Source organism: Dromaius novaehollandiae, chromosome 1, assembly GCF_036370855.1.
Source record: "Dromaius novaehollandiae isolate bDroNov1 chromosome 1, bDroNov1.hap1, whole genome shotgun sequence".
NCBI lineage: Eukaryota > Metazoa > Chordata > Aves > Casuariiformes > Dromaiidae > Dromaius > Dromaius novaehollandiae.
The window spans coordinates 72,115,009-72,133,690 of NC_088098.1; the positions used below are offsets into that span (position 1 = coordinate 72,115,009).

Below are 18,682 nucleotides of genomic sequence, written 5' to 3' on the forward strand. Positions count from 1 at the left end.
CTTTGCAGCATCTAGTTCCCTCAGAAGTAAAGTAAGTGTAACAGTATGTAAGGACCACAACTGTATCATATGTACAAGCAGAGGAGTATCTTCCTCACAATAAAGTGTTAGTTTTTCAATGAACAGCTCAGCGAATAGCTGAGTAAGAACACAAGTGACAGAACCTAGTGCTACATGAGTAAGCTAAAATATGTGAACTGACTGATATGTGATACATAATACGTCATCAAATATTATTACCTGCAAAATCTCAATGATTTTCAATTTGGTGTCCATTACGATCACATCTTCACTCTCTGAGGTGCTGGCTTGCTTGCTTGGGTGGATGCTAGGCTGCACATCAGGGGCACTGATGGGAAATATAGATCCTCTGCTCAGTACCATTTGGGTCATCATCTCTCCTACACCATGGATTGTCCGCATAACATTGTTTCCTATGCATTAAACACATACACACACATATTTGCCATTAGTAAAGCTTGCTTGAAAAGCTATATATCTCACATATACCCACATATCAACCCCCATACAATCCTAACAAGTATACTGAAAATTAAATCATCAATTACTGCTCAAAACTCCAGAGAAGGAATTCACGCAAATCAGCTGGTGGTTTGGGGACAATTTTCTACATTGATTTTCCAGGAGATCTGCTTACAGGTCAACAGATGGAAAAGATGGCAATGGCTTTCCACAGCTCTGTCAGTATGCCCATGAAATTGCAAAAAAAATAGAGTGAAAGGAATCTTAGTAGTTTACCTAATCAGTCTCCTAGTCTGAAGCCATTTTATCTATATCTAAAACCATTTCTGAAAGACATTTGTTTAACTTGTTCTTAAGAATATCTACTGATGCATATCTCACATTGTACAGTATCTGTAGGCAAGTGATTCCAGCACTTCTCTACCTCCACTGCTAGAAAACATTTCTTGATATTTAGCTTATATCCTCCTTCCTGCGATTTATGACCTTGCTCTGCAGAGACAAGGGAGGAGCTCATTTTCCATGTCTAGTCCCCTTGATGTTTTCTCCATGATGACTGGTCATAAAGTAGGTGCTTGACAGTGAGGATGCTTTTGGCACTGCAGAAGCTGGAAGAAGACTGTCAAAATATCCTGTATGTCACACTAAACGAGAGTAAAGATTTCATTCAGGCCTTGCAAGTCTGATCAACCTCTGTATATGGCCCAAATGGCAGGCCACAAACCAAAGCCAACGCACACAACTAGCAGGAGAAAGCCTGATGCTTTTTCTTTGATCTGCTGAACTTCTGCCATATCTGAATGATGGATAAAGAGTAATGAACAGGACAGAAGCATCTCAGCAAAGCCTGGAGTTGCTGCTGGGTGTGCATATTCCTATGCCTGCATAGGAAACACAGTGAAGAACAGGTCTATGTACACTTGGGCTGGCCAAAGCTCATGATATATATGATAAATCCTATTATACTTAGTGACTACCGGGACAGTTTGCAAATGTGTACACATTTACCACTGCATGTGCACTTTCACATATCTATGTGCCTATGTGTGTGAGGTTGGGTTTTGATGGTTTGGGATTTTTTTTTAATACTTGTTCAAAAGAAACAGGAAATAATTGCCTGGCTCTCAGAACAGTCATTCCCTCAGCTTACATTAACTCATATGGGAAACTCTGAGAGACAGCTGAGATTCTTCCACCATTCACTCCCACTTATAAAACCATACCCCTTTCAGAAAAATCCCAGGAGAACATCAGGCCCTGAAGGCTGTCCTGAAAGTCACACTAATCTCTGGAATCACAGTTCCTTTTATAATCTACACCTGGGAGAGGGGAAAGAAGAAGGAAAAAAAAATAAGTACATCTTCACTCACTGGCAAGAATTTCGGTCCAGTCTAGCCGTAACGGTCCCTCCCGCTTCCCGCTGATGCCAATTCTACAAACTGGTCTTTCTCTGCAATGAATTTTGATGTGAAAAACATCTCTTTGAACCAATGACTATCTTCCTCAAAGCTGAGGAGAAGTAAGAATGAGAATATCATGATTGCTACCTATGTGAATGAATTTTCTTTCTTGCAAAGCACAGATCTGAACTAATGGAGCAAAGGAAGGGAATGATAGTAACTTTTAGGAGAAATAGTGGCAAGACCTAGACTACACCAAAAGCAAACAAAAGAATGGAGGAGATGTAGCTTTGCTGAGGTAAGCCTGAATAGTTCTTGAATGTCTTTTGTACACTTTAATCACCATTCAGCTGCCAAGTTCTACTTGCATTGCAGAGACCCTCTTCCTAGATAATCTTCTGTAAAAAGTCAAAGCCATATTTTATTTTGCTAGCAATATCCTCCTCTTATGCCCTTCTTTCTTCAATTCACAGAGCTCAAGTACTGTATGCAGGGAAAGAGGATGCCTTTAACCCTGAGTTTAAAAGGAGAACACACAAAGAATTTGCTTTTTCAAAGTGAATGAGGCAGATTAGTGTCATGTTTGAGGTCCCATTTGGCATCCAGTCTAGTGTGCAATTGGTCTGAATTGGTCTTTGGAAAATAATACTTCAAGTCTGTAACAAATGGAAAAAAAAGTCTTTCTGACTTTGCATGATGTTAGGGAAAAAAGCTACAAGTCAGACTAAGGGCTCACATCAGATTGACAGAGAAAGTTCTCCTAACTGTCTACACCAGCATAAAGCAAATAAAAATCATTCCAAATACCCTTCTTGCTGCAAAATGAAAATTGTGCATTTACCTTTTAAATCAAATAAAACAGCTGGGAAATAGGATCATGTCTTTCTCTGTCTCTCTCTCTTTCTATCTCAGTGTGCTAAACAACACTTATTTGCATTGACTGTCATTTATTATACTAGTGTAAATCTAGATTACTAAGTAGGGCACCTTTAACCCCTAAAATGGTTCCTATTAAACTGACTGTTTGCATCTTCTTTATCTCCAAACTGTGAGGCAAATCATCTCATTCATATCATCCTGTCCCTAATGCTGACTGATAATAAGCACATTTGCAGGGCCACAGCAGAAGTCCTATAGGCTGTGCAGCTGCTGTGTGGCCTACAATACCTCTGCTTTAAATCTCACTCGAGAGGTTATCATCCTCTGACTAGCACCAGAGATTTCAAATCTCTTTCACCACGGTTGTACAGAGGTGAATATAATCAGAGGCACGGCTATTTGGGAAGGTCAGGAATTCTTTATAAAACAATTTGATTCAACGGAGGTACCAGCAGAAAATTAAGTTACTTAATTCTAAGAGTCTAAGAGATATTCTTCTAGAGACCTAGATAAAACTCCAGTTTGTCCCAAATGAGGCTGAAGACTTTTGCTTTATCTTATAAGGTTCCTGCCCACCCTTAAGAACTGGAGTCCATTCATGTAAAGTTAGCAAAAAAAAGCCTTCAGCGTCTTTTTGGACATTCCTTGACAAGTAGTCGCACAAACCTCACTGACGCAAAAAAGCTACAGGTAACATATATGATTGCTGTAGACATTGATTCTTCCACAAGCCCTGCTCAAAGGCAGTATGCAGCTGTACTGCCCCAAGCACTGACCATCATGTTTACTCATTCTCACTACGGCCCTGGTCTCCCTCTCTCGCTAGGGTAGAGAGTAATCACTGCTCTCTGCTTAGCACCTTGGGTGACGCCCATGTTCTTGAGGAAAGAAAGCTGGGATCTTGCCCAGAGCACACATCCTGCTTATTTGTCAGCCATCAGTGGGGTGCTAAACAGGCACTGCAGGGGCACAGGAAATCCCAGAGGGGGAATCAATTCCCGTCTCTGCGCCCTTGAAATCAGTCACTATCTCTGCATTTTCGCATCACTTCCATGAACAAGGAGAACACCTTCTCCATCTCTACTAAGGGCACTCAGAGACTTGATATAATAAAGACTAGAAGGCACTCAGCTAATCTGATGATGGAGCCTATAAAAGGATACAAGAAAGAAAAAGAAATGAGATGGCTGCTGGCCTTTCCCCTTACCCACAGAACATCAGTGGTAGAAGACAGTACAGCCCAGTGAACAGTAGCTGTAAGGCAGCTCCCCAACAGAGTCTGTAATAAGGATAAACCCTCCATCCACAACATCCTTTGACTACTGGCCTTCATGTGAATGATCAAAACAACTAGAGGCAGAAAAGCTAAGGAGGGTTAAGGTGTTTCTTATTACTACTGTCATTTCCAATCGTATTTCATTAATACAGAGGAAAGGATTTTAGTGAAGGAAAAATCTACTTAATCCATTTTAGTATTTGTAGCTGATGTGGGTAGTGATTCAATACAGTTTTATTTTTGTCAATAACGGCAGTAAGATATGCTGTCATGGGTAAACCCATCTTGGACAACTTCTTAAACTGCGTGATACTGACAATTATTCTTTTTTAATTAACTCAGAGCAGGCTTGGGGAGAATGTTCACATGGAGTGAAAGCAATAGGACAACTGGAGCAATTCAACATACTTTTCAGGAAAGATATTTCAACAGCTATGTTTTGTAGGGTGATGATAAAACATAGCCATCTCTTAGGAGTAGACAGCAATCAACCTGCACATCCATGCATGATAGTAAGACAGCTGGACTGGGTCTAGACCCTGAGAGAAACTACCCTACTCTTTGACAGGAGCCATGAGGCTCAATCACATACATGAAGAGTGGGGAGACGCTTCTCTTCCAAAAGATACCCTCCCAGCAGATTAGCATTCTTGTCGCTCATTTTTGCTGTCCTGCTTGGAAATCTAGACCAAATTAGGCATGAATTTAAATCTGTCAGTCACAAACATCAGGGGCCAGGAGATAGCTCTTTTGCCAGCGAATTGCTTCACCTTGCCCTGCTTTTGTCTCCTCTTTGCTTTAACACAGTTACCTCAGCAGGGAAGGGTATAAGTCTCAGAGGTAAAACATGCAGAAAGCTTACTGTGGCTTAACATGTAACTGACTGCATATCAGCTAAGCCCACAACAATGCAAGACAAAACAGGTCGGCTCCATAAAAGAGATTTAAGTTCTTAGTATGTATGCATACAGCAACTAAAACAATGGGGCTCTGATCTCCATTACAGCTCCAAAGTGCTCCCTGAACGCAAATGCACAAATAAAAATTAACTTACTGCCTCAGCTGCAGTTAATTGAGTTAAATCAGGAGAGACAGTAAGTAGATGCGAACCTAGATTACTTTTGTGTGACCTTTATGCTAGAGATGAAGTGAACAGAACCCTGAGATGTGCCTTCATATCGTACTGCCATCTTTACCCCACTTGCCTCTCACATTTGTTGTCCTCTTTGAGGTCAAGGAAATAACATTTTAATGCAGCTGAGAAGTGTGGCAAGAAGAGAATAGACATTGTAATGTTGCAAGGTGCTAGCGTGTGCCACCGACAAGTTCTTTCATCAACAAAACACTGCAAAAATGCTCAACACTGTTACCCAGCTCAACAGAGGAAAAGAGCTCAGGGCAACCTCCATTGCTCTTTTATTTTTCCAGTTTTTCCTCCCTCTCCCTGATTCTCCTTCTCTGCTCTTCCCCCTGCCAAGAAAAGCCAGATGCCGAGAACATCCCTGAAGTGGTGGAACCAATTAGATGTAGCATTCCCATGCCACCTTGTTACGGACAGACAGGGAAGTGCCTCCTGCTGAAGGTATGGTCTCACAAAGTCATCAATGAAAGGAGTGAAATCACTGTAGGCACTGATGGTAATTTAAAGGATCTGCAGATTGACAGGCACTAAAATAAGAGGAAAGAAGAGAATGCTTGTCATGTTTTGGAAAGACAACTATGCATCTCCTTTTCATTATGTTTTATTACAGTGATCACAACTTCCTAATGAATATCAGTTTCTGTCACAAAACTGTAGCACATAATCTCATACTATTTGGCACGATTGACAACACAGCGGCCTCTCTGAGAAGAAAGATTTTTCAGAGGAGTCAATTATGAAAAAAAATAACAACCACCCAAGTAATCGACACTGGATAATTTGACACTTCATTTTCTACATAAACATACTTTCTTGATAAGTCATTTACTGGTTTCAAAAATTCTAAAAGCAAAATATAAAAGTAAACAACAATCTGCTGTGTAACACAGTACGGATGGTAAGTGACAAAATACCATATTCAGAAAGAAAAAGAACTGTCAAAGGCAGCTGGCAATTCATGCCTTTTCTTCAAACTGTTCTTAGCTAGTGGCTGTGCAGTGTCTTCAGTCTGCTCTTGGTAGACAAGTATTTATAGCATTTTAGGTATTTCACAAACAGTGCAGGCAACCGAGCTGTGGGTGAATGAACAATGAACAGTCTCAAAGACTGGCAGGTAATCTTAGAGCGAGTAGCCCCCCACTCCACAGACATCCCCAAGACATCACTAAACTGACTTGCAGCTTTATTTATTTAAAATGTATTTATATGCACTTTATCTGGTCCCTATTTGCCACAGAGGGACAGAGTCTGCTCTTATTAACATCACTGTTCAGGCTTCATCAACACTGGTATTGGAAAGGTGGATTCCTAGGACTCTATTTTCAAAAGTGTTCAGCCACTTTCAGCTAGCACAGTTTTTCCACAGTGCTCATCTCCCTAGTCAGAGATGCACAAAGTGCCTATATTTTCAAAAGGATTTTAACACTCAACAGCTCTCATTAGGGACTGGAGAAGCTGGATGCTTAATGCTTCTGGAAACTAAGTACCTAAATAGGAGCTGACACATGATGGGTTCAGGAAATCGGGTACTTAATGACCAGATAAAGATAAAACATAGATTGGTCCACTGCTCCAACCCTCATCATTAAGTCCAAATTAAGTCCTGTCCAAAAAAGCCTAACAGGTTGTTTAAAAAGAGGGGAAAAAGAAGACGAATCAAGGGTTTAGCAAAACTGTGGCATTTCTCACACAAAAGGAGCAGAATACCAAATATGAAAATAAGAACGAAGTTATAGAAACAGCTCTCTGATCTCATAAAACTTGCCCATTCTTTAGCTATGACTGTTAAATGACCTAATGCTTCAATCTCTGGTAAATACCTCCGAGAGAACACTTCACTTCCACCGTAGCAGGACACACACTAGACAGCAGATGCTACTACAAAAGCCCTTCATCCCTTAACAAACAAATGCTGAGGCTGAAGGACTGCATGGGATAATAAGCTGCCCTATGACCCCACATGTTTTTTACAAACTCTTTAAAACTACTTCTCTTCTGAACTTGGATTATCCACTTCTAGAACAAAACATTCCCACAGGATTTACCAAAGATCCCAAAAGACACAGAGGTCTCTGAAGGCTCTCTTTGCTTTACAAACTGAGCAGATGGTCCATCCGCAGTTCCTACTGCTTTCCCCATCATTCCCACAGGCAGCCTTTGGCTAATGCTCAGCTGTAGCTTGAGTCCCTAGGTACAGAACAATATCAGTTCCATCTGTGTGATGCACTGCCAGCTGCAAGAACTATTTTATTAGAAGTTTTCTTGTTCCACTGCTGTGAAGCGTGAGTCTCCTCCCACTTCCCAAAATACTCTACAGGACTGCAAGAATCCCAAGCAACCTCCCATGCCCCCATCAGCGCCTCAGCCAGTGGGAGAGGAGAGCTACCTCTCCCAGGCTTGGGTAGGGAAAGTTGCTGCTAGGCCCTACAAAAGGGGAGATCCATAGACAAAAGAAGGCTTAGCTGTGTCTAATATCATTTAACTATTAGGATTCTGCCTCAACTGTTACCTACCACCATCACCCCCTCCAATAAAAATCCCTATCTTCTCTTCCTCACAGCAGATAACGACTGGTTCAGGAGTGGCTCAAGGCTTAGTCAAGCCTTGTGCAGCAATATGAAAGGGGCTGGTCTTCCCTCCAGTCAGTCTCCCTTGCCTCCAAAACTGCTGAGGAGGAAAGAGAGCAATGGCAAGAGCATCAGAAGGGTGCACTCAGAGCCCCCTGATACCTACAGCCTGAAGCCCATCGGCTCCCACCACCACCCAGAGCCCTCCACCAATTGACTGATCACACCTATTCCTGTTTTCTTAGAGAGACTAACATACTTAGCCCCCTTCTCCCATACCAGTTCCTTTCACCAAGGCCTTTCAGGCCCCTTCCCCATCCACAATCTGAGGAAATCCCAAAGCCTTCCCAGTCCTCCTCAGTCATTCTCATTCACCTTTTCTCTCTCATTTCTTCTCTTCACACCTCTTCACTCATGGAAAACTGACTTTTACCACCCATGGCCCTTGATGTGGTAAAAACAAACTTTGCTAGTGCTCTTGAGAAGCTTTAAGATAGCTTCCAAGCTCACTGCTACATTAAAGGACATCTGGCAAGTTGCTGAGAGTCCAAACTTTCACCAAAAGTCAGCAAAAGTCGACTTTGTCTCAGGCCATGCCTCAAAGTTGGCCTTCAACTAAGTTTTTAAGATAGCACTTACACCACCAAGTCACCTTCCAAGTGACTCCAAATATTCTTGGTTGTGTGGATTTAAGTGAGATCTGTAATACTGCTCCACTGTAGGCTTTTTAAAATGTTATTTATTCAGTGCTATCTTAAAGCATGCAACACGGACCAATCCCTAGGGACCCTCTGGCAGAGAGCCATACTTGCAGTAATGCCAAGTTACCAAGGACTAAATTAAAAGCCCCATGGCAGCTTTAATTCTACATTTCTTTGTGTTTGTTGATTTAGCTACCTTGCCTCATGCAACTTAATTTTTCTGCATGAAAAGTTATAGCCATTTATAAGACATATAATAACAACACTTCAGTACCTAAAGGAACACATTTTATTTCAAGCCCTTTAGAGCAATATATTATTTGCCAGGAGCATAAAGCCTTATAGCTCTGTTTGTGAAAAAGGTATTAATTTTTACAGGTTTCCTACAGAATTTGCTCATAAAGACTGCAGAACCTACCATAAACAGGCCAAGAACCACACTATTTCTTCATTAAACCATTCTTCATTCCTTAATAACTAGATGACCTCTGGTGAGCCTCAGAGAAAACCTAATACATGACATTAAGGGCAGAAGGTGAGGCAACTTCTACATTTTCTACAGCCCTCAGAACTAACAAGAAAAAAACAACAACATGCAATGCACATTCTTTTGCTACCCACCCTCTGAATGAATGTGGTCATGCCAGCCTCCACTTATCAACAGCATATTCACAAGCCCTCCCTTTTTGAATGCGAACTCATCACCACCAGGCCATCATGAAACTCCACAAAAGCCCACCTTCTCCTGACATTCTGCATTTTCTGTTGATGTCACCTATCCCCAAAACCACAATGCAGAGTCAAAAATACAGCTTTCCTGCCATGGACATTAGAGGAGGAAAAGATGGAAAAAATGCACGCTGTCCTTGGAGGAATAAAAGATCATGGGAATCAAGCATTCTAGTTGAGATAGGTCTAAAAAACAGGTATCAATCCCCAGAAGAGCAATGGTGTCTGGAATCACATCAATGCACGGGCCTACTGATGAGGGAAAGAATAAATAGGAAAGAGAAATAGGCCATGCAAGAGAATTAAACTATCAGACTGACTTCCCCTTTGGTCTGATAATAGTCCACAATGAATGGCAGTTCCTTCACTACAGACATCTGATCAACACAGCCAACTTTCCTGAGAGCTACACCTTTTTTTCTTGTAACTCTGCGGTTTTGTAAACTGCTGGCATAAATTATTGCTCCAGTCTGCCAGGCAGCCACTGCCTCATCAGCTCTGCTAATCAAAGGTGCCTCAAGAAGATATTTCAAATTGTTAACTAGACAAAAGAGCAGCTAATAGACATGGATGCAAGGCTGAGAAACAATAAAATCTTTTCTAATAATACTGGATGAAATCTGGTCTTCCTTGGTCACAGAGGAACCACAGGGGCACTAGAGATGGCAGGATCAACCTTGCTCTCAACTTCGTTCTAGCAGTGTTCTCCTCATCACTCCCTCCGAGCAGCATGCACACGACTAGCAGCCAAGAGGGCAGGGAGGCAATGCTATCTATCTTCATGCTGTTGAAACTGAGGGACTAGGCAGTCTAACAGGATGTAGCAAAGGAGCAGAAGACTGGAGGACAGTTCCCTGCCACACTGATATGCAAGTGTTCCTTTGCAAAGAAATGGTAGCACACCAGGGCTGAAGTCTTCAAGAAGGAGTGGTGGCTGGGGAACGCTTCCCCGTTCTGAACCCTGCAATGTCAAATCCCTTGGGGAAAATTACGACAAAGAGGCAAAGTCTGCAGTGCAACATAGCAGTCCAACTGGTCCTGACACCTTTTGAAGGAGCGTTCCAAGATCTTGGGACACCTATGGACAGATCTTTACCCTTTACTCCCTTCAGTCTGCAGGAGGAATATGGTACCAAACTAAAGACAAAGAGGTAGTGTGAAAGAGCAGAGACATCTCATTACAGGCTTAAACAGGTAAAAGAAAGCATGGCTGCTGAGCCAGCCATGAGCAACAGATTTCCTGAGAGAAGCAGCAGAGGCAAGAGCAATTGGAGCTTGTGATGGGCAGTTTTTAAAAACTGGTTCCACCAGACCAGACTGAGCACAGCCTTCATCTGTTGAGGCAAAGACAACTGAAAGGATCCCTGCTGTCAATGGACACTGAGTAAGGGAAATTGTAGCCATTTATGCACAGCTGCAGAAGGAAAGATGTACTCTACAGAAAATCCAGGTCTGTCCTACCGAGGGCTTTTTCAAATCAGTGCCCAGCACAGTGAATAGCATCCCAAAACACACGCAGCTTAAATTCAAGGATATATTTCCTTGCATGCCATTATTGTCATTCCTAAACATAATGTTAACTAAATAGCACTGAGCTGCATGGCAAATGTGCAGCTTGCCTGCTAATACTACCCTGTCATTTCATCTTTCAGACCTGACATATGCTGTAGTTGCATGGTTTGACTAAAATCAGTTATCTCAAAGATCAATCGCTCTGAGAGAAAGATGTGCATTTTAATTCACAGAGAATAAAAAAACCAGCACCGGACAAGGCAGACTGGCTCCTGACTCTTGAATGATACAGCAGGGTGCACTTATTAGGAAAGCAATGACTTCACTTTTTAATTAAAACTGTAAGAGATTATAACATTCATGAGATGTGCCAGAATGACAGTACTAGTAAATGAAGTCCTCACTTTCTCTTTAACAGAAAAAGTTTCTTTAGGATACAGGTGGCATATTTTATAAACCCCACATTTCTTAGAATTTACAGAAAAGAGAAAAAAGGAAAAAGGCTCCAACAACCTCCAAAATGATTCTAAGTTATGATACTCTGATTGAAAAAGCAGTTGGCTGCAATGTTTCCAAGTCAATTCATTTTTAGGATGCAACCTAGTAACAGGTAAGAAGCTTTTCCATAAACACGCATCTTTCCTTTTTCCAGTATCCTATCCCACAAGTGCTTCCATCCAATTTCTTCTGATCTGTCCTCATCAGATAAGGTCACACCTGAAAACTATATGCACACTGATTTAATTCTGGTCAAAGTAACTGATGGTAGCATTACGATCAAGCTTTTTTAAAGGAAGTAAGGCATAATATTAACAATAATGTAAGGATCTGTTCAGAATCTTTGCAGAACCAATACAGAGAAACTTGCATACAATATCAAGGGCTCAGCCATCAATGTGATTCAAAATTTAAGTGGAGGATGGAAAAGGACATCTTGGGGTGAAAGGTTAATTAAGTCTTCATGCAGCTTCTACTGAGTCCTGAAATACAGCCCATTTTAAAGGCAGATTTGCTTCAACAGTTCAACACTTCCTTACTTAGCTTTACTGAAATAAGTGGGTCTGTTTAAGGAATGAATCAATATTAATCAGGGAAGACGACTTCAGATTGCTGGCTATAAATCTCTGTTTCAGTTTTCAGATGCACACCTCAAGCAAGCTTCCCATAGCTAAGAGCACCCCATTCTTCCCCCTACCCTCAATTGTTTTAGCCATTCTCAAAATCCTGACCAGCGGTTTCATGACACAGAGCAATGGCCAAACTAGGAAAGAGACAAGCTCACCAGTTCCACACGACTCCCCATTACAGCCCTCAGATGGGGGAAGCTTTTGTTGCTACTGCCCTGGAACAAATTGAGGTAATACTTCAATGGGTAATGGGATAGCCATTAAGTACACCTTACCTGTCCCCAAATTCCTGTGGCACTAAGTATCCCTTAGAAATCCATACATTTTAACAAAACTAAAATCTAAGAGCTATGATGCAAAATTAAGCACATCTTACTCAGGATTTTTAACTTCTATAGAGTTGCCACCTTAGATCTACTTAAGAGCTGCAGATTAGGAGTTACGTGACTCTTCCATTTGGTCATACCTCTTCTCATATCACTTGTCCTAAAACCTGCAAATAACTGCATTTCTGAATTGTCAAAATACTGCTGTTAAGTATCCATTTAATACCAATCGATGTAAGTTTACCAGCAAGATAGTGATTAAAATTAAAATATACAGAAGCCCAAGCTGGTACTATGTAGCAGTTTCCTACATTAGAGCCACAGGATCAGCCCCCTGATGTCTGATTAAATTTAAACACATTTATATATACCATTAAACCATCAGTCCCGGGTGTCATGGCTGGCTTTCTAGTGTTTGTCAAAACTGAGCTTTAGAGATACACTCCAAAGCTCAAAGCTTAAAGTATGAAATACATGTTCTTACTGCATTAAAGCTGACGCCTAGACATTTGAGTACTAACTGGATGGATTAAACAAAACTTACGATAATCTCCAAAACTAATGACTTACTTCCACACATACACAGCATACACACAAAGTAAAAAGAGATACAATCTAACAATTATGTAAGAAATCTTCATTAATCTAAATTGTTGTGGGGGTTGGGGGAGGGGTATTAAGATCAATGTGTGATTTAATTCTGTAACTCAGAGAAGCCAATATTCCTTAAGAGAGAAGCTATGTAAACCAGCACATCTCTAGAGCAACAGTGTGTTGGAGGGACACCCACCTGCAGTACTCTCTGTTCAAAGGTAATACCAATATGAATGCCACAAGTATTGGACTCAGCAAAGAGGTTGCTGTAGCATAAGAGCCTTGCCGTATTCTGGAGAGATATGAGAGAGCAGAATCTGACCTCCCCAAAAGGCAGGGAGAAGTCACTCCTGCCCCTAATTCACTGGAGGGAGGGGTCCCACCATCCTGAATGACAGCAGGGAACAATAACCTCTCTGAATTTTATGGAATTTATGAATAAGCAAACACTTCCTGAAAAAATTAATAGAGCATCTTGATTTTTAGAAAATGCCAACACATCTTTCAATAACCACAAAACACAGGTTGAATTGCTTTCTGTTGTAGCTCTTTTTACTTAATAAGCTAAGAAATGAATATTGGACATTAAAAAAGACAATAAAAACTCAAGACAGATAACTGATAAAACAATTAACAGATATCCTCAACTACTCAACTTAATTATAGACAGGTTATCTGTGTAAAAGGGGAAGGGGAAACTTTGAAGAAAGTATAATCTTCTAAGTACTGTAAGGCTGTAAAACACAACATAAACCTACAGCCTAAGTCTGGAGAAATATCCTTGCTCTCAGGGTGAGGTGGAATCTAGATCAGATTCCTGAAACCAAGTTCTCTGCTGGACTACTCATTCCTCAAAATCCATAGCACAAAATGGACCTAGGTGACATCAGTGCATTTGGGATCCACCTTGTTTGGGTAGAATTGACTGTGCAAGATGCAAAGTAGTGCAGAATCATACCCATGGCCTTTCCCCTTCCCCCAGAAGGTAAAAAACTACAAGAGTGTCATTGAATGACATGCTCCTGTCACACACAAGTCTCTTCCAGCAACCCTAATACAGCATGTATCCCTGTCGTTAATCACAGACCCAAGCCCAGCCTCAAGCCAAGCCCCACTTTTCCTCAGTATATTTAGAGCCAAGCACATGCTGAGGCACAGAAGTACAAGAGCCCCCCAGAGACTGGGGGCTCAAGCACACATTTGTGCAGCCTGAAAAAACACGATACAGAAGTAGCCAACCACACCACCACACGAGTCGGCAAATTGCCTAAACTTAGCTCTTCCTAGTCTAGTGGGGACACAATGCACCTGAGCTACGGCCAACTGATAGTTAGCGATGCAGAGAGCCCACAAGCAGGTCAAGGGCTTTGTGTATTTGGGGCTTCTCTCAAACCTTGTCTTTACCTGGTGGTAAAGAGACATTCAAGATGTAGGTGGAAGACAACCACAGGGCAGGTTTTAAAGGCCTGCTACTCAATAGTATCCCAATGGCTGTCCTCAAAAGGATGAATTTTTTTCAGTTCCCATCTGGTTACTGAGACAAAGATTATCTCATTGCTGTACCTCTAAAGGTGGATGAAAAGCAGATAATGATGGATAGGAATCTAAGAGCCCCTCACCACCAGCCAGGAAACCAGGTGGATGAATCTGAATGTCTTTGTGCCTACACCGGAGTTATCTCACAGCTCCTGTGCTGCTGTGGTCCACCTCAGCAGCATCTGGGTAGGACTTCTTAAGGTTTAGCACCACAGCGCTTGAGATAAGTGTCCACCCTGCACAACAGTCAAGTTGGTGACTTTTTGATTCCAGGTTTCAAAAATACAAACTCAAATTCATGTTCTGCTTGCAAACATAATAAAGACTGAAAATGCCCGTATGTCTTAAATGCGCGTTGTGTGTGTACATTTAAAAAGAGCAGGAGGGGAGAAAAAAACAAAACAAAAACAAAACAGAATGGAGCCAAATACTCAGCTAGCGCGAACTCTCATAGCTCCTGGAATTACCACAACTTATGCCAGCAAAAGTCCTGCCCCCATGATCTGATTCATTCCTCACCAGCAGGCTTCCACATGAGACAAAGTTACGCAGAAGTTATAAATAGCTGACATTTCAGTCACAACAGCTGTCTCCAGAATGTCAGCAACTACAATACCTGGTGCTTCCTTCTTCAGCTCCCTTTCTTATCGTAATCTGCTGCTAAAGTTAATGCTGATTGCTTTTTTATTTTTAATGAAAAGTACTCTCCTGTTTTGCTTGACTAATATGTTGATACACTCTTCACAGATAAAACTCTGTGAGCCGGGTGCTCAAGAATACTGAACAAGTGGTAAAAAATTGCTTCTGAAATATGCCTCCTTGCAATACATGCATCTTCATAGCCTAATGCTGTCCAAGGGTAGGTAAGTCTCTTTTCCAGAGAAAGAAGTAGGAATGGTGACTTGTCTGGGCACAGTAGCCAGACATTCAGGATCATTTAGTGTATCAAATGCAAAGTGAATGGATAGTTTGTGTTTTACAACTTGTCAATCAGAAGGGAGGAAGGGAGAGGCTGGAGACAAGATAGGCTAAGGATATGCATAATTTTCTTTTATCAAAGACTGTAGAAGGCCTCTCCAGCAAGTCGTGCAGCTATTTCAACCTAAGAATATCAGTCTCTCCACAGCAAAATTTCAATGCATATTGTAATGCCTAGCCAGCACAGCCAATAACTCTCCCTTAAGAGGGCAGAAAAGATTGACAACTGGTTGAGCTAGCAAACAACCCTCTCTCTAAAGCAAGGGGCTTCCCAGCCATATAGCTAGCAGGAAAAGGAAAAAAAAAACAGGTCATGTCCAAAAGAACATCAGTGAATTGTCACATCCCAGCTTGAACTGGGACCCCACCTGGACAGGCCCAGGGAACTGTTGTCCACTCATTGCTGAACAGGCCATGTTTCAACTGAAGTGTTTACTGGATGAACATCCATGGAGACAACTACAGCCAAGAAAATAATTTTTAAGGATCTGTATAAAGGCTGAGGCTAATCAAAAAAACAAAAAAACAGCAACTTTGTTTAGTGCCTTTTTTGCCAAAAGTGAGACAAAACCAGGAGGAAGGCATGTGACAAAAGTTTCCAACAAGCCTCCAGTCAATGGCTTGAGTTTTACTAACGAGGCTATTGAGTTTCCATTTCCATGCAGTAACATTTTCCCCTTTAAACTCACTTCTTTCAGAGTAAATTTATTGATTTGCATGGATTTGCTCTGGAAATCAATATAACTGTAAGCAGATCTGTTTATGCTCAATGGGTGGCTCTCTCCTCCCCAGTATAGCCTGAAAGGAAACCCTTCAACAGAAATAAAATTAAGGATGAAATACAATCATGGATGATGATGGTGAGTAAAAACATTGAATGAGATGGTGAACCAGGCTTTAAGACTTGAGGAGTGAGGGAACTAAACTGAAAAAAAAAAACCAATCTTCATGCTCCAGCTTTGCTAAGACTGTATCTGGAGTCGAACTGCGTCCAGAACCATTTTAGAGGAGAGTCTGCAACACAGTATTTCAGGGGAAAAAAAGAAAAACAAAATTCTGGGTGTCTGAACATACAGTCATTCTCTAGTGCTGTGGATGGACTGCAAACAGCTACAGCATTCCTTAGTGTGCACAGCTTTGCAGGAAAGACTTTTGGAGGATTTCAGTAAACTACAGTGGTAGTGATGGAGGAAAGATAAAGTGAACCAAGCATAAGACGTCTCAGCTCAGAGATGACAGAGCAGACAATGACAGTCTACAATTCTCCAGAGAGCGTGAACATCAAATAGGAAGAGAAGTCGTGAAGGACAGCACATTCATGCAGGACATATGGGAGTCCTGTGGTGCTGCAGGAGGGACTGAGCAAAAGGAAGATCAGAAAAACTCAAGGCTGTGAAATGAAAATGAAATTTTCAAAGAAACTCAAAAGAAAATGCAAAAGCATCTTTGTTTCAAACCAGACAGCTCATCCCTCATCCTTTTTGGTGCTGTGGACCAGCTGGCAGTGCAGCAATACTTCTGCTAGCCACATACTGAAGTGGAATTTGCCATCAGCCTGTCACCCAGCCTCTCAGCTCATATGACAGCCACACCTCCCTTCCATACGCACAGGTAAACCAAGCTGTTAAGTTTCAGCGCCTTCCTGGCATGCTCACTCTTCAACCCAGTTTTAAGTCACGGCAGAAAAGGCAGTGGGACAAACCGTTGTCCAGAAGGCCTGAATGCAGCCTGGGGTTGTCAGTTAGGCAACCTGGTCTGGGCAAAATGAGAATATTCTAGACTGACAAACAGACGGACAGGATGGCCTAATCTGGACTTCCACAAGGTGCTTTCTGCAGTTATGGGACTAATAGCATCTCAGAGAGAGAATAAGACAACTGATAAACACTTGTGCCACAGAAGCCATTACAATTGTTGTGCCCAGGCAAATGCTATTGCTGCACTTGCTTGGGATGTTCAATGCCAGGGACATTGAAGCCTGGGTCCGAATTTGAAAGTTCAATTCCAAACAAGTAAAGGAGCAGCAGCACCAGCACAGTAACCACAGGTCATGAAGTCAGGAGCTCTGTTCCGAAAGGTTCTTTTTTAGCTGACCATCTCTATGTATCCTGCAATATATTCCTGTAGGTGCATTTATGTGTGCATAAAGAACCCAGAAAGATCAATGATGCACTCCATAAATTACTTCCAACCACATAATGAACTACACAATGTAATGATGATCTTTGCTGCTTTTCTCACCTCCATCCTGAAACTTGCTCAGCCTTTCAAAGTATGATGACATAGGAACTTGAACAATATCTAGAATTGCCAGCAGTGTCCGGGTCAGTCTGAGAAGCTCACTAAAACTATAAAAGCCAAAGTATATGAGATTTCGAGCCAGATGTACCACCTATAAGAAAAAAAAAACATGAACGAAACATCGGCAACCTTTGTGGTATTCAGCTGTGCAGTATGGTTGCATTTCAGATGGCAGTTTTCACAGACTCAGATCTGGAGTGCATTCAATTTGCCACAAATCCTTCCACTGATTTAAATGGGCTTTGGACCACAGCCAGTGACATCAAATGTTTTTCATAGTTAGACAAAACAATTGCTCAGTCAAATTAAAGCAGAAAGCAAAAACAACATGAGGTTTAGGCAGGGTTGAAAGGATACAATTGCATCTGGGAAAATAAATCTTGGAAAATAAATAAGATGGAGAAGAAAGACTCCAGGAAATTGTTTAAGAACAATTCTGTAAAGAAGATGGAAGTTAAAAGAACAGTAAGATGACTGGGGTCAGGTAAGTTTGCATGGAGGTGATTCCAGATGACCAGAGGCAAGAGTGACAAAGATCATGAGGTAGGTTGGAGAAAGAAACTACAGAAGCCATAAGGACTTCTCTTTTATTCAATTTTACTTGAACCTGGAAGATTTAGGCCTCTCTAAAGTTCTATCAGGAATTTCAAACAATAGTTAAAAGACAGGATTAGGTTATATACAGTAATTCCTTTAGTGTCAATTTTATATGGAGAATAGTACTTTCTTATATTGAAAAAAAAACCCCACATGCTAACTCATTAATGAAGAGAAAAAGAGCACATGACCATTCACCTGTATACATATCCCTTCTCCTGCCACTGGAATGCAACCATCTCAGGAGGAGGAACAAAGAGTATAGCTTTGGGGCAGCAGACAGCAACATTATTTTCTGCAATAACAGAAGTTACCATAAGTTAGGACACAGACAGCTAATGAGTACCTCAAATGTAAGCTTATTTTTCTCTTTGTCTCCAAAAGGAAAGGGCTGATTTACAACTTCTTTCAAGTACTCTTCTACAAATTCCATAGTTAGCGCAAATTTCCTCTTCATTTCATTCCTTGAAGAATCTGTGAAAGAATCATACCTACAAAGCAAGGCACAGAAGGACACAAAGTTAAACACCTCTAA

The 18,682-nt window shown here is 41.4% G+C and overlaps 1 protein-coding gene across 5 annotated transcripts in view; it reads right to left on the reverse strand.

The window, feature by feature from the left end:
* Positions 1-18,682, reverse strand: part of ITPR2 (inositol 1,4,5-trisphosphate receptor type 2) — a 272,287-nt gene that overhangs the window by 161,309 nt on the left and 92,296 nt on the right. For all 5 annotated transcript variants that reach the window (XM_026114016.2, XM_026114015.2, XM_026114018.2 and 2 more), the window contains 3 exons: positions 18,494-18,638; positions 17,491-17,641; positions 241-434 (listed from right to left, as the gene is read on the reverse strand). In XM_026114016.2, the coding sequence (XP_025969801.2) occupies positions 241-434; positions 17,491-17,641; positions 18,494-18,638 (490 nt within the window). The remainder of the gene's footprint in view (positions 1-240; positions 435-17,490; positions 17,642-18,493; positions 18,639-18,682) is intronic.